Raw genomic sequence first — 24,425 nt, 5'->3', positions numbered from 1 at the left:
AAATCAAAGAAGCAGAGACGATAAACTGATAAATTTTTATAACTTTTGACAAGCTCTCTGTGAAGGTGATGTCCTCATATGCCTTTATAGAATCCAGTATAAGTGTGTGTGTATACATGTGCATATATAAATGTGCATATCCAGCAATGATCATGAGATCCAGGGGATCAAACCCGGGTATGCCTCAGGAAAGTCAAGCACCCTACCCACATACGTATCGCTGGCTTTCATGTATATACATATATATTCTTTAGGGGGTCACATCCAGCAATGCACAGGGGTTACTCCTGGTTTATGCACTCAGGAATTACTCCGGGAAGTGCTCGGGGGATCATACAAGATGCTGGGAATCGAACCTGGGTCAGCTGCGTGCAAGGCAAATACCCTACCCCCTGTGCTATATCACTCCAGCCCGATGTATATTTTTTAATCATGTTTAGATGACAGCAAATCAAACAAATTTTTTAAAAATACTTACTTTGCAGCAGCAGCAGCAAAATGTCTGTTAGGCACTTGAAGATACACAGAACCAGGATAAAGGGGTGTCTGACAAACCATCTTGGAGAGACTATGCCTTTGATGATGTATCAAGACTTGGAAAAAAACACACACATGTAGAATATTAGTATTAAGTAACTACTACCTTTCTGCTACTCCCTACTCTGTGCTCAGGGTGGGCCGGGCAGGAACCCCACAAGGCAGGGGTTCAAACCATGCATGGAAAACAAGCATGTGACCTCCAGTTCTAGCCCTGCAACCTACCATCTGATATTCTCATTAATTTTTTTTAAGTAACATTAGTGATATCCATCCCTTTGTTTCCCTCTCCCCCAATCTCAGTTCTGTTGTCAGAGTTCAAGTAACTTCATATATTTTTTATACTTTTTTTTTTTTTGCTAGGGGGAGCACTGGGGTCACACCAGACCAGGTTCAAGACTTAGTCCCAGCTCTGTGCTCAGGAGTTACTCCTGGTGGTATTCCAAGGGCCATCTGTGGGGTCGGGTTCAAATGTGGATCAGCTGAACGCAAGAGAAGTACTTTCATCCTTGTACTATCTCTCCAGCCCTCATATTGTTAATATTCTTAATCGGTGTATTCAAACAAGTGTGAAAAAAACACTCTAGACGCAATCATTCTTTTAAAAGAACGTGGGCAGAACCTCCTGCCCCTGCACCAGGCTGTCTTCACTGTGGCACCTCGGAGGAGGGCGAGTTGAGTTTCCCTCCCTGCCCCAAGCAGAGCCCCGGCAGCTGAAAGCCTCCAGAACCTAGCTGCAGTCATGCTCAAGGCCACTCACCAATGAAGGAACCACCAGAGGAACTCAAGTATGAGGGAACCATGGCTGAGCTCGCCAAGTCTACTTGGATCAGGACTGGAATTCCTCCACCCAACTTCCCAGTTTTCCAGTAGCTTGGCAGTCACACCCACAAATCCACCCATCCCCCATGTAATCTCATCAAAGGCCAAGATACAGAGACTATAAAATAAAGCTCCCAGAAGAGAGCAATGCAGTATTTCCTGGAGCGCGTGGCCACAATTGCTGCCATGCAACCTCTTATAGTCTAGCCCACTGATGTACCTAAAGTAGCACACATTTATTTGGTTTTTAACATACTTTCCTGTATTCCCTTATATACGGGCTTAAATGACTCCAGAATGAAATACAACAACATCCACACACTTCCGTCTTATTGTGGTGGGAAAATCTTCTCTGTAGGGTGTTTGAATATTATCAGTAAAATAAAAATTGCAAAAAAAATGTATATGGCTAGAGACATATATAGTGGGTAGGGCTCTTACCTTGCAGGCAGCCAACCCAGGTTCGATCCCCAGCATCCCATATAGCTCTTCAAGCATCACCAGGAGGAATTCCTGAGTGCAGAGCCAGGAGTAACCCCCAAGCATAACTGGGTACCTCCCTTCTTCCCACAAAAATAGTATAATACTACAGTGGGTAGGGACTCTTGCCTTGCTAGAGTCAACCTGGGGTCAATCCTTAGCATCCCATATGGTCCTCTGAGCACTGCCAGGATAACCCTGAGCATCACTGGGTGTAGCCCAAAAACAAACCCCAAAAAAGCTATGATAATTAAGGTACTTTGGCACTAGCAGGAGACGGGGAAAAAGAAGCTAATAAACAGCTGGGCCACAGACCCTGCACACATAGACATGTCTCTGTGAGATATTTAAGATACTATAACACAAGACAGTCTTGATGTTGGTTCTGGCAGATGACTCCCCAGGTAAACAGATGGCAAATGATGGCATCAATACACACAGTGCTGTGAAAGCTGCTTCTCTTCCATACAATTTCTAAGCATTTGCTTTTCTCTAACATTATCACAAGAATGGGCTAGAGCATAGCACAGCGGGTAGGGCGTTTGCATTGCATGCAGCCAACCTGAGTTCAATTCCTCTAACCCTCTTGGAGAGCCCGGCAAGCTACCAAGAGTATCTCGCCCACACGGCAGAGCCTAGCAAGCTACCCGTGGCATATTCGATATGGCAAAAACAGTAACAAGTCTCACAATGGAGACGATACTGGTGCCCACTCGAGAAAATCGATAATCAACGGGATTACAGTGATACAGTGATCACAAGAATATAGTATAGGGGGCTGGAGCAATAATACAGCAGGTAGGGCATTTGCCTTGCACGCGGCCAACCAGGATTCAATTCCCAGCATCCTATTTGATCCCCCAGCATCACCAGAAGTAATTCCTGAGTGTAAAGCCAGGAGTAAACCAACAGGAGTGACCCAAAAAGAAAAAAAAAAAAAGAATACAGTATATAATACATGTAACATATAAACAATGTGTTGACTGTTGATGTTTCTTGCAGCAATTACTGAAGCAGTTAAATTTGGGAGAAGTCAAGATTTAAACAGAGGCTTTCAACTGTGCAGAGGGAAAGCAATTCTAACCTCTGGGCTGTTTACGGATCAACTATATATTTAGATCCTGCTTCACACACCTTTCACACTCACAAAAATCAAAGCTAATGGACAAAACTTACTAAGAGATTAAATATAGAGCGTTTCATGATAGAGGAAAATACCTTTGTGAACTTTGGGAGGGAATAACTTCACCAACAAAACTCCAAGGCACGACCCCAAAAGTGCTTAGGGCTGGAGAGAGGGCTCACAGGACTGGCAGCATGTCTGCATGCAGAAGGCTGGGGGTCAAGGCCGGGCACCAGAGCAAGGAGGCAGGTACAGACCCTAAGCACCGCCTGCTGTGGCCCCAAATCCAACAAAACAAGCAAAAGCAAAAAAAAAAAAAAAAAAAAAAGAAAACACAAAAAAAAGTGACATTAGTGTTAAGAATATCTGTTTACCAAAAGATACTTTAAAGAAAGTGAAACAACAAGCCCAAAGCTACAATACTCTAATATTACATTTTTGAAACATTAACCCAAATGAACACTGTATCACTGTATCACTGTCACTGTCACCCCGTTGCTCATAGATTGGGCACCAGTAACATCTCCATTGGGAGACTTCTTTTTACTGTTTTTGGCATATTGAATACGGACGGGTAGCTTGCCAGGCTCTGCCATGCGGGCGAGATTCTCTCGGTAGCTTGCCGGGCTTTCTGAGAGGGGCGGAGGAATCAAACCTGGGCCAGCCACGTGCAAGGCAAACACCCTACCCGCTGTGCCATCGCTCCAGCCCACCCAAATGAACAACAAAAGGAAAATGAACAGATGAGATGAACAAGCTTCAAATTTAAATGGAATCATAAGTAATGCTTAAGTGTACAGAAAAATGTACAATCCCATTAGTAATCAGGCAAATATTAATATAAACCACGGCATCTTTTTATAATGCTACTTCAGGACTGGTCAATGGGTCTGTTTGCTAGAGGCCTACAAACAAATGGAGATTATATCAGCAGTAAATCAAACATATCCTTCCCCCACCCGTGGGTTTTCTGTTTGGGGCCACACCCAGTGGTGCTCAGGGTTGGCTCTGCACTCAGGGGTCACTCCTGGTGCTCGGGAGACCATATGGGATAATGGAGATCAGACGCCATGTGCAAGGCAACTGCCCTCCCAGATATACTAACTCCCCAGACCTTAAATCTATTATTCATGCAGCTGATAATGTTATTTTCATTAGACTTTCTCCCTAAAGGACTTTGATCTTACTGTGAACAGGTAACAGGCTATAGATAATTTAAGTAGTGCTATTTTGCATGTGACAGATTTAGCAAACTTTTTTTTTTAATCCTGGGTTAATGAAAATGTTAAACAATGGTAAATCTGACACATAGAAGATAGGAGTATGAATTAATTATCACTCGGGGAAAACCCTGGTAAGACCCAGTGAGACGTAACACACACACACACACACACACACACACACACACACACACACACACACACACACACTTCAGCACGTCTCCGTAATGCAGCGATTCTACTTCTAGGCATGCACCCTAGAGCAGAGTTTCTTCATCTTCCTTCTTGTGGCCCTGTTTGATCTTATTTCTTTCTGATTTTTTGTTTGTTTGGTTGGTTGGTTTGTGTTTGGGGGCCACATCCAGCAATGCTCAGGGGTTGCCCCTGGCTCTGCACTCAGGAATTACTTCTGGCAGAGCTCAGGGGACCCGGAGAATGCTGGGTCAGCCGCATGCAAGGCAAATGCCCTCCCCACTGTACCATCGCACCCGACCTGATCTTATTCCCTACTGTCGCTCCCCCATCCTACTGGTTGGTCCTCTAGCCTCAGGCCATTACCTGGCCCCCACCTTTATGAGATCTTCACCTGTGACTCCCATGGAATATCCCGGGGACCCACATGGAGCCAGAGGATCCCCATTGAGAAACGCTGCTCTAGAAAATATTCCTGCAAAAAAGCACTAAGAGATGCCCCATGAATGGTGTTATTACATTTTGATGGTAAAACTGCAAAAAAAGTAACCCAAACATTCGCCTATAGTAGAATGGCCGAATTGTGGCATAACCAAGAAGGCAAAAACGGACCGTGCTACATGAATATCACAAAATATCACAAAAACTTATGAGCAAAAAAAAAAAAAAAGTAAGCTTAAGAGCTTTGTTGAGGGGATATGGTGCTGCCAACAGGTCAACCTATACCTGTGGGGCGAGTGCATCAGCAGCCTGATGGTGCTTTCAGGCTTCCTGACACCCCGAAATTGACGCCATGCCTTTGGCCAGACCTCAACAACTTGGGACCAAGTTTACCAAGAAATTAAATGGCCAAAAGTTAGGTATGTGGGAACCATGCCCACAAACCACCTCCGGCTCAGCTATAGAAGCTCATTTATTGGCTTATTTCAGAGACCCATAGATAAAACTCGAAAGAGACCAAAAGCCACAGTTAATCTCAAACCCACGCATGGCTAAACAGACTGGGGTAAACTGGGGGGGTTGGGGGGGCAGGATAGCCTGTGCCTGACCAAGCAGATCCCCCAGCAGCCGCTTGCTTCCACAATCCAAAATTACCGCCATACCCCCAGCCTGTCTCCACTGTCTCAGGATGGACCTCACCAAGATATAATCTGCTGAAAATTTTAGTATTCGGGTTTTGTGACTGAGATCTCCAGGCTTTCTTGGGGTCAGCTCCTAGTCAACAACTCCATTTTAGCTCTGGTCTTCCAGGAGAAGGTCGGAGCACAAGTGAATTCACCGAATGTGTGAATTCTGTGAACATGTAGAAATGACATTTGGAACAGTGTAGAACAGGTGTTTATTGCTGGGAACTCTCTGGGGAACAAAAAGCACAAAGGGGTCAGTAGGAAAAGGGAAATGAATAAGATCCAGCCCCTTGCCTCCAGCTCAGAATCTCAAATGCGTAGCTGGAGAGACAGCTGGCTGTGTGCACGATGCTTACAAGAGGCCTAAACTTGATCTGGGGCGCCACTTGGTCCCCGAGCTGTGCTCAGAGTGACCCCAACACCAAACAGAGACCAGCTCCTAAGCACTACAGAATGCCCTGCCACTCAGAAAAGAAATCTCAAATTTAATGTGCAACAGCTGAAAGGATGATTCTTTATATGTTTAAAGACAATTATCTTGAATGTGTGTGTGTGTGAATACACATATATAGTTTAGGCAGAAACAAGCAATATCCATTCAAGGTTTGGTAAATACTTCAAACAATAATTTCACTGTACAAAACAGTAACCCTGGCAAGACACTCAAAATGATAACTCTCTTGAATACATACATCCATTGTAAGCTACATGAGTCAATCACCGCTATTAGGAATCCCCAGTAATGACAACCAGAAATTAAGACTTTAATTTTATGGTTTCGTTTGCTTTAGGGCCATAGGGGCTGTGCTCGGGTTCACTCATGGCAGGGCTCAGGGCTGAGTCCTGGCACTGCCCTCTGGGATAACTCCTGGTGGCGCTCGGGAAAACTAAAGTGCTAGAGATGGAACCCCGGCCAGTCCCGTGCAACAAATGCCCCACCTGCTATACTACTGAGCCACACCCCTGGTCTCAAGATGGCGCTTTTCAAATATAGGAACCTGGGGCTGGAGCGATAGCACAGCGGGTAGGGCGTTTGCCTTGCACGCGGCCGACCCGGGTTCAATTCCCAGCATCCCATATGGTCCCCTGAGCACCGCCAGGGGTGATTCCTGAGTGCAGAGCCAGGAGTAACCCCTGTTCATTGCCAGGTGTGACCCAAAAAGCAAAAATAAAAAAAAAAATCAAATATAGGAACCTGAGCACTGCCACTGAATGGAGAATGAGCAGAACCTGTAGGATCCTGCTGTCATGGAACTGACATTTTCTTTGGTTCGTGTTTAGTCTCTCTGCTGCCAGGGATCAAACTGAGGGACTCGCATACGCAAGTCAAGTGCTCTACTGCTGAGCTCCATCTCTGAGTCCTGAATAAAATAAACCCTTAAGAAGATCTATGAGGGGCTGGAGCGATAGCACAGCAGGTAGGGCGTTTGCACCACCAGGGGTGATTCCTGAGTGCATGAGCCAGGAGTGACCCCTGTGCATTGCTAGGTGTGACTCAAAAAGAAAAAAAAAAAGATCTATGAGCCTATTATACTGTGAACTCCATCAATAACATTCTCTCTTTCTCATGCTCACAGGCCTGCACCAAAGAAGTGGCTTGGTGGTAGAGTGTTTCCCTAACATTCAGGAGACCTGGTCCAACGCCTGTCACTGTGCAAAATAAAAGAAAGAAAATAAGCTTCTTTTCAATTACTTAAACACATTTGTTTTCTCCCACTGTAGGGCTTCCATATGTAATTTTCCCTCCTTCTGTAACATTCTCCCTTACTCCTTCCACTTCCCTTTCATAGATAATTCATAACTATCCGGTGATCTTTTGGGGACTCTGCTTCTTCAAAAAGTCTTCCCAACAGACTCAGAATAGATCGCCTCAAATATACTAATTACAGCACCTTGTATTTGTCCTCACAGCACTTAGAAAATCTGTAATCAAAGAAATAATTATCCAGTTAATGTCTACTTCCCAACTGGTGATAATTACCCTGGCATTCTGTCCCTAACAACTAACAGTGCTCAGTAACTGGACATTCAATAAATAGCTGCTGAATGAAGAAGCCTTGAAAAGACTCAAGCAAACACTGACTTCAAACTATTCCAAATAGTATCCATTATAACACATGGAAGGGGTTGGCATTTGGTTGAGGTTCCATTCTTCCATTTATTTATTTGATGATGAATGTCAAATAAATCCTAACATATTAACACTGCTTTAAGCACTTAGTGAACAAAACACACAAGTACCCCTGTCCTCAGGAAGCTGACATCCGAGGCACTGTATAGTGGTTATGTACTTGCCCTTCATGTGGCAGAACCAATTCAATCTCCAGCACCCCAAGATGCCACCAAAGCCCACCAGGAGTGATCCCTGAGCACAGAACCAGGAGTAAGCCCTGAGCACAGCAGGTGTGGTCCAAGAAACAAAGAGAAAGAGAAATAAAGACAAGTTTACATCTTACTGGAGACACCACAGGTAAACAACTCTAATAAACATAAAACGGTCAGAGATGGGGGACCGCGGGGATAAAATGAAATGGCAGTTAAGGGGAAAGTGGCTGGCTAAGGTAGGACTTCAAACTTACAAGAAATGAGAAAGTTAACATACAAGTATTTTAGGAGGAAAAAATGTTTCTCACATCTGATAAGGGTTAATATCTAAGATATATAAGACACTGCAAGAAAAAACATCCAAACCCATTTAAAAAATGGGAAGAAGAACAGAAAATGCCTTAAAGAAGAAATACAAATGGCCAAAAAGCACATGAAGAAGTGCTCTATGTCACTAATTATCAGGAAGATGTACATCAAAACAACAATGAGACATCACCTCACATCACAGAGACTGGCACACATCAAAAAGAACAACCGGTGGGATAGCACAGCAGGTAGGGCGTTGGCCTTGCACGCGGCTGACCTGGGCTCAATTCCCAGCATCCCATATGGTCCCCTGAGCACTGCCAGGCGTAATTCCTGAGTTCAGGAATAACCCCTGAGCATCGCCAGGTGTGACCCAAAAAGAAAAAAAAAAAAGAAAAGAACAACCGGTGCCGGCAAGAATGTCGGCAGGGAAGAGACTCTCATTCACTACCGCTGGGAATGCCAATTGGTCCAGTCTTTCTGGAAAACACTATGGACATCCCTCAAAAAATTAGAAATTGAACTCCCAGATGACCCAACAATTCGGCTGTTGGAAATATACAACAATGGCCCAAAAACACAATGCGGACAAGTCATCTGCACTCCTATGTTCACTGCAGCACCATTCAAAATAGTCAGAACCTGGAAAGAACCTATATGCCAGGAACAGATGAGTGGATAAAGGAACTCTGGTACATCTACACAGTGGAATACTACACAGTTGCTAGGAAAAATGAAGTTAAGAAATTTGCTTATCCATGGAAGGATATGGAGTGTCACGCTGAGTGAAATCAGTCAGGGGGAGCAGGACAGACCAAATGATGGCACTCATTTACAGGATATAAAAAAAAAAATAGTGTAAGAATAATACCCAAAGATATTACTGGCCCATAGTAGAAAGCTTGTCACAAATTATGAGGGTGTACAGTTAGGACCCAGAAGGGATGACGATGACAGCTATGACAATGATACTTGTGAAACCACTGGCCTCTGAGTACAACCTTTGCCTCTTAGTAGCAAAATGATCTAAAACACTTCAAAGGTTTAACCCTATCTCTGAAAATATAGGGTCATGCACTCTCACCATCTTAATTCAATGCATAATACCTACCATTCGCTTAAGATAAAAAAACAAAGCAAAACCCTAAAAACAAGGCTGTCAGGGCTGGAGCAATAGCACAGCGGGTAGGGCGTTTGCCTTGCACGTGGCCGACCAGGGTTCGATTCCCAGCATCCCATATGGTCCCCTGAGCACCACCAGCAGTAATTCCTGAGTGCAGAGCCAGAAGTAACCCCTGTGCGTCGCCAGGTGTGACCCAAAAAGAAAAAAAAAAAAAAAAAAAAAACCAGGGCTGTCAACAGAGCCAGCAAACTGGACCTTAACAACTGCTGAAAAGGGCTGCCACGAGGAAGCACTGCAGAACTGGCTTTCAAACGATAAACGGAATTTTTTTTTTTTTTTTTTTTTTTTTTTTTTAAGATTTGGAATCGCTGTCGAGTACCAGCAAGCCTTTGGGAAACTGCAAACTCTACAGATGCAAAGCCCTCAACTCTGCCACTTTCTCCCCCCGCCAGAAGTGCTTCTCCCCACATCGGAGGGCCCCGGAGTGGCCGCAGTGTCCGGCAGGTCACCCCGATGAGGGGGGCGGCTCTGCACAGCAACGAAACCTGGACACGGTCGCTTTTGAGCAGGAATAACCCCCCGCCTGGACGGCTTTTAAATGACCGAGTTGAGCTCTCAGAGAGAGCGGGAGGTTTTGCAAGCGCCCCCCGTGGCCGGAAGAGTCTGGTGGCACGGGGCTGCACGTGGACACCCGGTTCTGTCCCCCGCCAGGCGCAGACCACCCCTTGCTTTACCTCTACCGAGGCATCGCACGGCCGCGGCCATGTCGGCGATCCCGGATTGTGTGCACGAAATGTGTCCCCACGCCCGCACGGAAGACAAGTGCTCAGCGGTTCCCGGGGACGGAATTCGAAGGAACACAAGAGACACGGGCGGGAACCGCCGCCGGGCGCCCGCGGCCCGGGCCTGGGCGCGATGCTGCGCCCGGTGCAGGTGTCCCGACTCGGCCTTCCGTGCTGTCCCGGGCCCTGGGACTCGTGGTTCCGGAACGGCAACTTCACCCTCTTCCCGGGCAACGCGCTCCTCCAGGAAAATGCGGGCCTGGTGGCAATGTCCTGTTTCAAGCCCCCGCCCTTCTTTTTTGAAATTTTGCAAGGGTGTGCAAAAATCAGCAGTTTCACGAGAGTGCCCAGAAAAGCATGAGGGCAGAAAATGGGAAGAAACTCACCAACTCCCACTACGTTTTCAGCTTCCACTACGTTTTCAGCTTTGTAAAGATTATTTGGTAATTTCCAAATGTCACCGAAAGAGGCTGTGTGTGTGGGTGCATGTGTGTGTGTGTGCGCGCGCGTGTGTGTAGCTTACAAAGTAATTTTGTAGCTTACAAAGAAATAGTAACAATTGAAAGCTCTTTAGTCAGGATTTCATTACTCTGTTTCAGTTTTTGGGTTGCTTGGTTTGAAGCTAATCTACCTACCTTAGCATGTTATTATCAGGAATGTTTACCTAAAACTAATTTTTTGTTTCATTATGTAAGTGTCACAAATGCAGCCTAGGGAAAATAGCAGAGAAAATGGTCACGTCCTCTTATCTCAATAAAAATGCTATTAGTAAAAAAAAAAAAAAAAAAAAGTCTGCCTTGGTGTTAAGTTAATCAGCTCTGCATGCCCCTCTGCTGACAAAAATGTGCCATTGGGACAATTAAGTAGTAATATTTGACAAATTTACAATTCTTCTAGTTTTAAACCAACAGATCCGAGACCTGTGTGCAGGTTATTCTCACAGGGGGAAGAAAAAGCCATCAGCCTTTCCATTACATCACAGTTGTTGGTGTGGTTTATCTAAAGCAAATATGATCATGTATTATGACCACTTCCCAGTTAAATAAAACCTCTGAGTGTCTGACTCTGGAGCTGGATTCTGGCCTCTGCTGCCTCCCCGTCTCAGTTCCATGCCAGAATCTCTTCATTCCCATCGCACACACCTCACCCCCAGGACTTGGTTCGTTCTGTCCCACTTGGAATATCTCGTACATATTGCTGAGGCAACTGTGTTGTTTTAAGATTTCAACTGAGACCTCACTCACTGTTACTATCTCTCTCATCAACTCCAGGCAGTTTTGGCCACCTCTTTCCCTCTTCCTGGTTTTGTGCAGTGCCCAGGGATTGATATCTCCTTTTCTTTCAAACATTTTTATTGAGATATAATTCACATACCATACAAGTCACTGATTGTACAATTCAATGTTCTTTAGTGCTTTGGGATTTGTGCAACCATTGCATTCCCCACCAACCTCACTTCGTTTGTAGGGAAAATTGTTCCTTATTCATTTTTATAGCCTCAGTACATACTGAAAGATCTGGCATATGAAGGACTATATAATGTTTGCTGAAATAAATGAACATATGTGGGACCTGAGAGATAGTGCAGTGGGTAGGGCACTTGCCTTGCACATGGCTGGCATGGATTCAATCCCTGGCAAGATGTATGATCCCTCAAGTACTGCCAGGACTGATCCCTGAGCACAGAGCCAAGAGTAAGACCTGGGCACATCTGAATGTGTTCCCCCTTCTTTCCTCCCCTCACCTAAAAACAGCATAAAAGAAATGTTTTCATTTGATGGCAAATACCAGAATTGGGAAAAGTTCACCAGAGAAAGTAGGGGAGGGCCTGGAGCTGACATTCTCTAGTCAATCCTTCCCACAGCTGAAGTAGATCAGTTCCTGTGTCTGTATGTTTCCTTTATGTTAAACATTCAACGGTGGGGTTCAGTAACGTATAAAATGTCCGCAGTGCTTTATCAGAGCAATGCCCCATTGAGTCACAGGTAATCTGACTGCCCACTTTGAGTACCATAATTGGATGGCATTCATCAGGTGAGGTTCATGTTCACTTCCATATGGGATAGCACATAAAGAGATCCCCTAACTTGAGACGTTCTAAAAAGAGTTTGATAAAAGCTAAAAGTCCACATTCTGAAATAAGAGCTCCAAGACTGAATACTTAGTACATAATTAGCTTCTCACCAAACAGCATTTTAGTTAAGCCATGGTAAATCTAAATGCAAATGTGCTGGGCTTAAAGCCCAGTACTGTAACTTACTACCTCCGTCGCCTAGGCAAGTGACAATACATCTCTGGGCCTTACTTTCCTCGTCTATGGTATGGGGCTGAGAATAAGATAATTTATGGAGGTACTTACTCTGGTACCTGGCACAAAGTTAAGGCCCACTATCTGGGAAATGTCAATAAAGAATCAGTGAGAGCTCTTAACCAGTGAATCAAACTGAATAAGCTAGTGCCCCTTTTCCCATTATCTGCCTTAAAAAAAAAAAAAATCAGAGACATGCTCTTCTTGTCTCTGCATGTGTAAGTCAGTTTATTTCAGTACTATGATTAATATTTGCAGAGAGTCTTTCAGCTGTGTTTATGTTCTTCCTCAAAGTTCATTTTTGAATGCAGCTTTTTTTTTTTCCTAGTTGATTTGTAGGCAGGTTTAGACGCTCCAGGAGGCTTGGCAACATGCCAACTGCCTACCTCTTGGCAAATATCTCTGGGGAAAGCTTCTAAATATTTGTCTAGTCCTGTAGTTCTTTTGATCTGTGTTTCTTGCCTTTCCCAGCCATCCTCCAACTGACCTGAAAAGTCCTGTTCAAGAAGTGTCACTTCTCATTCGGGTTTCAGTTGAAAAACGATTCTCTAATTGAGCAAAAATAAGGAATTCCATAACTTTCCCTGCTTTGTAAAGTGTTTCAGAGTCACACAGAGGACTTTTAAAACCCAGTTGCTAAGCTCAAGCACCCAGAATTTCTGATCCAGAGGACCTGGACCTGGCGTGGGGCCCAAGATTTGCATTTGTAAGAGATTCTCAGACGATACTGTTGTACTTACTTACTCAGAGACCACACTGTAAGAACCACTCCCTGTGTAATAGCATAAGACATTTGCATGGGTTGTTTTGTTTTACAACTTCATGTTCAGCATATTATAGGCAGTAAAAGCACAAATTCCCTGAGTACTCTATGTCTAGGTAGAGAATCTACTCGTCCTTTTCTTCTCCTCTGTACAGAAATTCTGACTCCAGACCTGGATTTCAGTTTCAAAACTCTGTACTGGGGGAATTTCCAGTGTCTGCCCAGCTGCCTATCTGGATTGAAATTATTACAACTCCCTGTATATACATTTCTCCATGTGCTTATTTTAGCCTCAGATTCTTTTTCTTTTTTTTAATTTATTTTTTAATTAGTGAGTCACAGTGAGCGTATAGTTACAGATTCGCACATTTTCGTGCTTGTTTTTCCCTCATGCAATGTTTAAGAGCTCATCCCTCCACCAGTGTCCTTTTTCCACCACCCATGAACCCAATATCCCCCCCAACCCCCCCAGTCCCATCTCCCCACCCCACCCCGCCTCTGTAGCGGGGCATTCCAATTTGATATCTATCTTTCCTTTTGGGTGTCGTGGTTCCAAATAAGGGTAATGAGTGGTCATCCTGTTCAGTCTCTAGTCTACTTTCAGCACGCATCAGATTATTTTTCTTAAAGGAGTGGCCATGGCATCAACAGGCTGATGATTTGCATGCAGGAGTCCTGGTGGTGATGGTCTTCTGGGCACTGCCAGGAGCAAGCCCTTTGCTCTACGCTGGGAGTAACCCCAGTCACCACTGGATGTGATGTCAAAACAACAAGAAAAAATTAGTATCTAGTCTCCATTAAGAAATGAGAAATAACTATCTAGAACTATCTCATGAGTTCTCAATCTTAAAGCAAAAACATTGGTGAGGCATTGGAAGTCCTTTAGTCTAGTTCCCTCTGCCCAGTCCCCAATATAAAGGTTGTTTCTATCTCTAAATCCTTGTGAGACTATTTCAGTTCCCAATTGAATTAGGAGAGTCCACACAGTCTGGTGAGAAAGTGGCAAGTGTTAAGTCTCTGGCTCTAAAATAACGAAGAAATTTGTATTGTTTGTCAATATCCACCGTGTAAGTATGCCCACAATAGCTGATGGTGAGAGCCCAAGCATAAAATCAACTAACTCACAAGATTTCTGACATCTAGACACTAGGTGCTTGAGTGACTCCAGCATCTATTACAAGTTCCAAGAATAGGTGTTTGGTAACTTCAGAAAGTCCCAAACAATTGAGCATATCCTAGTGTTATAACTGCTATGGGCTGGAGTGGAGCAATAGCACAGCGGGTAGGGCAATTGCCTTGCACGCAGTCGACCCTGGGTTCGATTCCTCCAACCCTCTCCGAGAGCTCAGTAAGCTACCGAGAGTATCTTGCCCGCACGGCAGAGCCTGGCAAGCTACCTGTGGAATATTTGATATGCCAAAAGCAGTAACAACAAGTCTTACAATGGAGACATTACTGGTGCCTGCTCAAACGAAATTGATGAACAACAGGATGACAGTGACAGTGATCAGTGCTATACTTATCAAACATTTGATGTAAATGTAAATGACCTTTGAATCTCCTAAAACCGAAGATTCTAGGTACGGAAACGGTGCTTGGCATAGCCCATCCTAGAGCGAAATTCGGCACCCCATTACCATTAGTCCCAAACAGACCATTTGAGTGCATTCATTCTTCCTAAACAGAGAATAACCTTTTTTTGGAGAAGGGGATTCTATTCCCTTAATGAGGAAAATGATCTAGTTTCAGTGGAAATCAGAAACTACACAGTCTCTCTGTTAAGCTCCAGAAAAAAGCACGAAGCAAAGCAAAACATGAAGTCTGGCACTGCCAGTGCTTTTTGCCTTGGTTATGATGACTGGCTTTTGAGGAGATTCTGGGTTTTTTTTTTAATGTTTGGGGGGGGGCTGTGGTTGGTGACACAGCTGGCAATGCTTTGGGGCCATTCTCGGATCAAGGGACCCTCCCAATGGTGCTCAGGGAACCCTGCGTTTTTGAGACTTGAACCTCAAACTCTCTCGGCAGAGCATTTGGTTCCAGCTGGCCGTGATATCTTCTGGGACCCTGTACCTGGGTGAAGCCCAGAGGCTACATCTGAAAAAGATCGGGGGGGCTGGCAGGTAGCCTGGTATGAAGAGACTGTCTGCATTAGTAACATCTGCTAACAGCAATGGATTTTAGCCTCCTCACATGGAAATCCCCAGTCCTTTCTTTATGTATTTTACTGGGGGGGGGGAATGTATTTTTAGGTCATAACAGGGAATGTAGGAAGCTTCTCCCGGTTCAGTGCTCAGGGATGACGCAGAGCTAGAGTCCCTGCTAAGCATATGCCCCAGCCCTGTAAGCCATCTCCCTGCTCTTTCTTCTCTGAGGTCCGTCTTCAGGGTCTTTTCTCTCTCTGCAGTCTGCTGTGACCCTGGTATATTACCTGTGCCACCCACTCTGCTTGGGCACTCTGACTTCTCCCAGCTGATGCCAGGCATCAGGAAGGTCGTCTTTGCTATAGCTCTGGGGACGGTGAGATTGGCCTTGGTGGCACCCTAACTCAAGCGAGCTGTCATCTTCAGTTCTGGGACCTGAATGAAGCAATCACAATGGAAATCCACTTGAATATGTAAAGAAGGATCTTCAGTATCTCTGTGTATCAGCCCCATGAGCCTGTATCTTTCCATGGTGATATTAGACTATCAGCAGCTTCCTGCTCCACCTACATCTGCTTCTGGTGGAAATGTCTCCTCCCATATAAATAAAATTCACCAGCTGTTGGAATCCGTGGGAACCACCAGACACCAGGCAAGTCCCTCCATACTGTGGTCAGTGATCTAGCTTGGAGGGAAAAGCTGACCTAATAATTCTCCTGAAACCGGAAAAGGGTCAGGGGTCGGGGGAGAGTCAGCATCTAGGTGAGAGAATTCACGTTGACAAGTCTTAGAGTAGGTTTAAAGGTACGGCAACTTGGGAAAGCAACAGAAATCGTGCCGGGAGAAGAGTCCCCAGGAAGCCAGCTTCAGGACAGAATGGAGTGAGGACCCAGGAACGGCAGAGATATCATGAGAAGAAAGATACCAACTGGCTTCTGAGGACAAGTGAGGTTGCGTCAGTTCCCACTACAGCCTTCAGCAAGCCTGCTGTACCACCAATGTCCCTCCCCTTGTTCTTGTGAGCTCCCTACTTACCACCTATATCCCTATAATAATTCCTGCTTTCTTGAGATAGTTCCAGTATATTTGCATATATTGTAATAATAATATTATTAAAAATAGGGCTGGAGCAATAGTACAGGGCAGGGCATTTGCCTTGTGTGCAGCTGCCCTGGGTTCAATCTCCAGCAGGCCATGGGGTTCCCCAAGCACAGCCAAAGTGATCCCTGAGCACACGGTCAGAAGGAAGCCCTGAGCCCCACTGAGTGTGGTTCAAAAACCAAAACCAACCCAACAAGCAAAACGCACAAAAACCTATTTTTCAGAATAGTAGAAAGTTCTCATCTTGGAATCTCAGCGTTTGAGAAGTTTTTAAGATGGTTTATCTTATATGTAAACTCTCTACAAATGCCCTGCTTAAATTTCTGCGCTGCTTAAAGTTCTGAACATTCTATAAGGAAGTTCATTTTAGTGTTGGGCAATTCTAGTTGTAATTTTTTAATTTTTGAAACAAAGTTGCTATTTTTGAAATTCATTTCCTTGTTGCTACTTTTAAAGTTAAGAGAACATGGTTACAATAGGATAAGCTTTCACGTACAAAGTCACTGCACCTTTATTACCACTAAAGTGCCCAAAATGCTATCCCGCTGTTCCCACATCACACCCAGTCCACTCTTTATCTTTTCTTATCCCCTCTCCTCCCACTGCTTGGCAATCAAAGACCTAGGGTTTGTCCTCATTTGACACTGTCTATTTACTCCTTACCATAGATATACCACAGATAGGTGAGATCATCCTTTACATGTTCACCTCCCTCTAATTTATCCACCCCAGTTCCACTCAAATTGCAACAAACTGCACGATTTTATTTTTTTTGTCAGCTACATAGTATTCTATTATGTGTTTGTATCACAACTTTTTATCCCTTCATCTGCCATTGGACATTTGGATTATTGGATATTATACTAAGAACTGCAATGAACAGAGATGTGCAGATATCTTTTTGAATTCATGTCTTCCTGTTCTTAGGATAGATGCCAAGAAGTAGGGTCACAGGATCATAAGGACGATCTATTTTTAGCTGTTTGTCTGTTTTGGTTGGTTTTGGGCCACACCTGGCAATGTTCAGGCTTACTCCTGACTCTATGCTCAGGCATATTTCTGGCAGGGGTACCGGGGTCAAACCCAGATTGGCTGCATAAAAAGCAAGTGTTTTAACTCTACATAATCTCTACAGTCCTGATCTTTAACTCACTTTGAATTGACTTTCTGTAGGATTAAAGATATAAATCTAGTTTCTTTCATCTTCCTAGAAACCTCCCAAGGAATACTCTAGAACAGAAGAGTGATTTTCAAGCTCTAAACCTGAAGGCCATTTGAACAGGAAAAATGTTTCACAGACCACTAAAGTTGAAATACCTATTATTTATAATATTATTTTGTGTGTTCATTGAAAATCTAATATAAAATAAAAATTCTACACTAAATAAAATGTAAAACAACTAGAAGTCAAGCAGTAAACAAAAGGCTAATAATCAAATTTTACTCAAACAATGTTAGTGTAAAATCTGTTGCTTCTTTGCTAGGATATTTGATCACTGTGGCTGGAAGTGTATCAGAGAAATAAAAACCACAACACAAATCTGTCCAGGGACCAGAGACATAGAACAGCATGTAAGGGACTTCCTTTGCACACATTTGACTCGAGTTCGATCCCTGGCTTCACATAGGGTTCCCTGAGCCCTACCAGGTACGATCCCTGAGTGTAGAGCCAGGAGTAAGCCCTGAGCACAGCTGGGTATGGCCTAAAAATCAAAATCAAAACCACAACAGAAAAACTGGTTCAGTTTCTTGGTTTCATTTTTATCACTACCAGGGCTGAAAAATTCTTACAGACCCAGGCATAAGCCCCGAGCACAGGCAAATATGGCCCAAGCCCCCTGCCCAGAAATAATAAGTTTGTAGGGAAGGCTAAATACAAGGGTCAGATAGCAAGCTTAGCCATCCATTATTCATCCAACAAAGACATACTAGGGCAGAATTTCACTCTTGAAGAAGTTGCTTTACTTCTTCATTCAGTTCAACAGGGTACTCTCAAGAGCCACCTCCCTCCTCATGGAGAGATGTTTTGTGTTGGAGTTTCTACTCACTCTGTAAGTGGTGTGAACAGTCTGGAGCTTGAAGCTTAGCTGTAGCACTGTCATCCCGTTGTTCATCGATTTGCTCGAAAGGGCAGCAGTAATGTCTCCATTGTGAGACTTGTTGTTACTGTTTTTGGCATATACGCCACTGATAGCTTGCCAGACTCTGTTGTGCAGGTGGGATACTCTTGGTAGCTTGCCGGGCTCTCCGAGAGGAACAGAGGAATTGAACCTGGGTCGGCCGCATGCAAGGCAAATGCCCTAGCTGCTGTGCTATCGCTCCAGTCCTGAAACTTAGCTATGAATTTCATTTGTAATATTCATCATGTCATCATCACAGTGTTTAGCACAACAGAACGTTTCTTTGCAGCTGTGTGCTGCCAGTGGGTAATAGAGTGAGTAGTAAGGGAACACAATTTCTTTGTCTTTCTTTCTTTCTTTCTTTCTTTCTTTCTTTCTTTCTTTCTTTCTTTCTTTCTTTCTTTCTTTCTTTCTTTCTTTCTTTCTTTCTTCTTTCTTTCTTCTTTCCTTTCTTTCTTTCTCTCTCTTTCTTTCTCTCTCTTTCTTTCTCTCTCTTTCTTTCTTTCTTTCTTTCTCTCTCTCTCTCTCTTTCTTTCTTTCTTTCTTTCTTTCTTTCTTTCTTTCTTTCTTTTTTCTTTCTTTCTTTCCTTCTTCCTTTCTTTCTTTCCTCCTTCCTTCCTTCCTTCCTTCCTTCCTTCCTTCCTTCCTTCCTTCCTTCCTTCCTTTCTTTCTTTCTTTCTTTCTTTCTTTCTTTCTTTCTTTCTTTCTTTCTTTCTTTCTTTTATTTTTTGTCTCTGGTGCACTCCAGGTGGTGCTCAGGGCTTCCTCCTGACTCTGTGCTCAGGGATCACTCCTACTGGCTCAGGGGACCTTATGGGATGTTAAAAGATCAAACCCCAATTCTCTGTGTGCAAGGCAATCAGCATACCCATTATACTATCCCTCAGGTCCTCCCAAATAAATACATTTGCTTTTCATGTCAAAAATTGTCCTGGTGTTGTCTGAAAGTGGTCTCCCAATTTCCCCAGCAAACTCTAAGATGCAAGTCTCTTCTGATGCCCTTATGAAGAGATATTTCCTTTTGAATACGCCTCATTAAGAGTACGAAGATTTTTTCTTCTTAAATATTTGAAAAGAGACTAAGATGCTGAGGCAGTGACAAGTGGCTTCATCTGACTTCCTGACTTTTCCTCTGGCATCTGGAGGGTTTAAAAAAAATCCAGTGGTTCATCCGCAAAATCACTATGCCTTGTTTTTGTTTTGGCATGTTGGTTCATTTGTTTTGTTTGGGGGCACGCCCAGTGATGCCGAGGGTGCTGCTCCCTGTTGGCTGGAGAGGGAGAGCCCGGAGGGGCCAGGAAGCGCAGAGTCTGGTACAGCCCTGACCAAGATCACTACACTTGAATGTAAACACCTAGCAAGTCTGGAGTAGTTCTTCACTTTGTAATTCACAGGGATTCAATTTTTAAAAAAAAAAATTTTAAGTTTGAAAGGCTGCTCAGAATTTCTAACAAATTTATTCTGATTCAGGATTTATAGGTTCTGAATTCTACAGAGTTTGAGCAATAGGACCTTCAAGGGTCCTGGAGCTAGTTCAGCTCCAGGGGCTACAAAGTCCTTATTTGCATCAGCCTAACCGTTTCCTGCTTTTATTTATTTTTTGTTTTATGTGCCTCTGTTGCACACTCCAAATTAGCAACTTCTTTTTCTTTGTCCCTCTTAAATTTGTGACACTCACACTATCTCCTGTCTCTTGTTCTTGCTTTTGAGGAGGGAGGCTGTGGTTTGGGACCACACCCAGCAGTGCTCATGGCTTACTCCTAGCTCTGCGCAGGGATCACTCCTGGTGGTGCTCAGGGTATCATAAGTGCCAGGATCAATCAGGAGTTGGTCAAGTATAATGCATATATATGTATATATAATAATTTTTAATTATATAATTAATTTTTTTTTGTTTTTGGGGTCACACCCAGCTAAGCACAGGGCTTTTCTCTGGCTTTTTCACTCAGGAATTACTCCTGGTGATGCTCAGGGGACCATATGGGATGCTGGGAATCAAACCTGGGATTGGCCGCGTGCAAGGCAAACACCCTACCCACTGTACTATCGCTCCAGCCCCTCTTAATGCTTTTAAAGGTTACACTTTTTTGCTATTTCACTTTGGGGTGGGGGTTTCCATTTTGTAGGGTTTTTTAAAATTTTACAATATGATGTCACAATAAATGACTTGCTTTCCAGTATACAGTGTTAGCATGAGTATTAGTATTACACAGTATTAGCATGAGTGCACAACTTTTAAGAACATCTGGGATGTTAAGGTACAAAGGACATGACAATAGATTACGGTTGGCAGGATTGTTGAAGTCCTGTCCAAATGTGGCATGTGTGAACCCCACCCCCAGCCCCCTTCTGTTGAGCAGGCAGCCCTGTGCTCCTGCACTCCCCCGTATGCTACAGCCATTCCCGGGTGAGGTGGCAATGCCTTGTTAGCAGCCTGAAATTTCTGCAATTGGCACCAGTTCCTGGCCATGTAGTTGAAAACCATTGCGCTAGATTGTGTATGCTCTATCTTTGATCCCCAAACTGAACAAAACTCTCCAGAGAAAAGAATTTTTTCTTGGAAAAATTAATGCAATGTAAAATTGCAGCAACTCTTTTTGGCAGTTCTACTGGCTACACTTAGTACTTTGTGATTGTCATCATTTCCTGAATGCTTCTTAATTGACAATGAAAAGCATACCACAAATATTCTGCATTTTGAACTAAAGTCAAAGACAAGCATCTTTTCCATTAACTTTTTGCTTTAAGATTTTTCTATTCTATGGGGCACAGAACCAGTTAAACACTGAACAGAGTTCAGGAGGGCAGAGGTGAGGGAAAAGATTGGTCTAGGAGAGGTGTAAAGGCAGTAGTGAAGGGTTATGTACACTGTGGTGCTGGAGGCTTTAAGTTTATAAAGCAATTCCATAAATTGTATTTCATTTGGGACTAGACAGATAGTAAGAGGATAAGAGTATTTGCCTTACATGCGTCCTACCCATGTTAGATCTCTGGCACCATATATAATCCCCAGAGCATCACAAAAAGTGATCCCTGAGTGAGCCAGAAGTAAACCCTGAACGTCACTGGGTGTTCCCCTCCACACCATTTAAAAAATTATTTTATTTTATTTTGTGGGATATATCTGGCTACTTAGGGCTTATGCCTGGCTCTACTCTCAGGAGTTACTACTGACAGTGCTCGGATAACCATATGGGATGCTGGGGATTGAACCTGGGTTTGGCTGTGTGCAAGGCAAGCTTCCTACCATCTGTGCTATCTCTCTGGTCCCTACATTAAAAAAAACTAAAGGGGCTGGAGTGATAGCACAGCAAGTAGGGCGTTTGCCTTGCATGCGGCTGACCCAAGTTCAATTCCCAGCATCCCATATGATTCCCCGAGCACCGCCAGGGGTAATTCCTGAGTGCAGAGCCAGGAGTGACCCCTGTGCATCACCGAGTGTGACCCAAAAATCATAAATAAATAAATAAATAAATAAAAAGAAACAAGCAAACTTAATTTTAATAATTTAACTCAAAGCACTCATAACATAAATGGTTCAACCTGTGATAAAATGAGATATTCTACATTATTTTATACTGTCTTTGGAAATTCTATATGTATTTTGGTGACCCACACTCAAGGATTCTTAGGAGATTATATGGCTTAAGGATCAAACCTGAGGAGTATGCATGCAAGCAAGTACTCCAGCCCTTTGAATCATCTACCTAACCCCTCTATAATATTTTACACTTGGAGCTCACCACTATTTATTTATTTATCTTGGCTTTTGGGGTCACATCCAGCAATGCTCAGGGGTTACTCAGGGGTTGCCCCTAGCTCTGCACTCAGAAACTACTCCCGGTGATGCTTGGGGTACTATAAATGGTGCCAGGGATCAAACTCAGGTTGGCTGCATGTAAGATGACTGCCCTACCAGCTGTCAAGTCCAGCCAGCCAATGTCTTCTTTTCTTTTTGGGGGGTCTCCCAAGAAGTGTTTATGGAATGTGTGTGTGGGGGAAGTCACATGTTTTGCATGGCCAACTGAACCCATTGGCTGGTACAATACTTGGGGCCAGTGATACAGTATGTCTCGGGTCCAGAAGTGCTGAGGATACTGTGGTCCAAGCAGTGCCCAGGGACACAGAGGCCATGCAGTGCTGGGGACCAAAGTTGGGGCTTCAGACAGGGGCCCCAGCATTTTGGGTTGTCTCCCAGCCCCCAACCACATTTGAATGCTCAGAAGCTTCATGTGGCTCCCATGTCACCCAGCACAATACCAGAGTAATAGTGAATGCTTACTGGATGCTGACTCTGTGCTAGGCATTAGTCTAAGAAGTTTGCATATCTCAACTGTCCAAGCCTTTAAGGCAGGCATTCTAGTTATTGTCATTTTACAGATGACTGAACAAAGGTAATAAAACATTTAGTAAAATGCTTAATTAATAGGGAGTTGGGTTCGATATTGTACCCAGGATGCCTGGCTCCAGAGAGAAGGGTGCTTGGCCACTATTATGCACACACATGTATCAGGTTGGAATATTTATCATGCACATGTATCACGTTTGAAACTACGCAAACGCTTTACATATAGTGTCTTGTTTGCATTCACATTTTCTAAATGATGAAACCAAGACTCTAGAAACTTCTTGGCATCGCTAATGTGGCTTGTGCTGGAGACCAACATCAGAGCCAGGACATTTGGTCCCCAGGTCCTCTTCTCCCTTCACTGCCACTCCGAAACTCTCGTGTTCATACACACATATATACATACCCATGACTCAATATTTTTCATGCTGATGTTTTAAATTGGAAAATGACCAGATAATATCAGCATGTGTGGGAGAGAGTAAATAACATGTAAGCACATACACATTATATTTTGATCTTCAAAGCCAAGCGTGTAAATCACAAGTACCAACAAAATACTAATTAGAGTTAATTTTTTTTAATCTCTAATGTGCAGAGGCAAAACTTGTTTGAAATGCTAATCTAAAGTATGGCAGGGCGTTTCAAAAGGTGTGCAGGTGAGGGAAAAGTGACAAAATTGACAAAACAATCCTCAGCAAGATGGCTTGTTCTTCCAGACACTGCGCGCACTGTCCCGGGAGCAGGTGGTAAGGAACGGAAAGGGTGTGACGCCCTCCCTCCCTTTTACACTGCGTGGCTTTGCTGTGTTACAGACTCGGAGGTGAACTTAACATTTTAAAGTTATGCTCCTTTGGGGACCTGTCTTTTTAAGGTTACATCTTAAACTGAGCCCACATCTCTGGTCAAGCGTTATCTTTAAGCGTTAATAGACTCTGTTTTACTGCTGCGGGAAGCGAGCCCAGGAGAAGTCTCCCCACTTTTTTTTTTTTGAATCATTGTAAGATGCAGTTACAAAGTTGTTCATGATTAGGTTTCAGTCATTTCAGTCATGCAATGTTCCAACACTCAGCCCTTCACCAGTGTACATTTCCCACCACGAGTGTCCCCAATTTCCCTCCTGTGTCTGTCCCCCCCCACCCCTCGCCTCCACCTGCCTTTATGGCAGTTGGTTTTCTTCTCCCTCTCTCTCTCTCTTGCTCGCTCACTCGCTCACTTGCTCACGCACTCCTTCACTCCTTCATTGTGGTTTGCAATACAGGTACTGAAAGATTATCATATCACTTCACCTCCTTCCAGCACTCAGTTCTTGCCCACAGTGATCATTTCCAACTATCATTGTCACAGTGGTCCCATTTCTGTCCTAACTGCCCTCCCCAGCCCAAGGTTTTTAGGGAATCTTGGGTGCTATTTCTGTTTGTGTTTTTGGTTTTTGGCCCACTCAGTAGCGCTCAGGGCTTACTCCTAGCTCTGGGCTCAGGAATCACTCCTGGTGATGTTCCAGAGACCAGTTGGGGTACTAGGGATTAAGTCAGGGTCAACAATGCACAAAGCAAGAGCCTTACATGCTGGTGCTATCGCTGTATCCTGGGAATCATTTTTGA

At 43.9% G+C, this 24,425-nt stretch overlaps 1 protein-coding gene across 5 annotated transcripts in view; it reads right to left on the bottom strand.

Annotated features, from left to right (window-relative positions):
* Positions 1 to 10,382, bottom strand: part of MRPL1 (mitochondrial ribosomal protein L1) — a 78,870-nt gene extending 68,488 nt beyond the window's left edge. Inside the window, exons 1-3 of one of the 5 annotated variants that reach the window (XM_055139233.1) lie at positions 9,993 to 10,365; positions 1,801 to 1,872; positions 479 to 593 (exon numbers count right to left, since the gene is read on the bottom strand). In XM_055139233.1, the coding sequence (XP_054995208.1) occupies positions 479 to 558 (80 nt within the window). In that variant the 5' untranslated portion in view covers positions 559 to 593; positions 1,801 to 1,872; positions 9,993 to 10,365. Of the gene's footprint in view, positions 1 to 478; positions 594 to 1,800; positions 1,873 to 3,057; positions 3,235 to 9,992 lie in introns of all 5 variants that reach the window. The other 4 variants (XM_055139231.1, XM_055139232.1, XM_055139230.1 and 1 more) reach the window with 4 other exon arrangements.
* Between the last annotated feature and the right edge of the window lie 14,043 nt (positions 10,383 to 24,425).

This window comes from Sorex araneus, chromosome 5, assembly GCF_027595985.1.
Source record: "Sorex araneus isolate mSorAra2 chromosome 5, mSorAra2.pri, whole genome shotgun sequence".
In the NCBI taxonomy this organism is placed as follows: Eukaryota; Metazoa; Chordata; class Mammalia; order Eulipotyphla; family Soricidae; genus Sorex; species Sorex araneus.
This window is presented reverse-complemented; position numbering and strand designations above follow the sequence as displayed.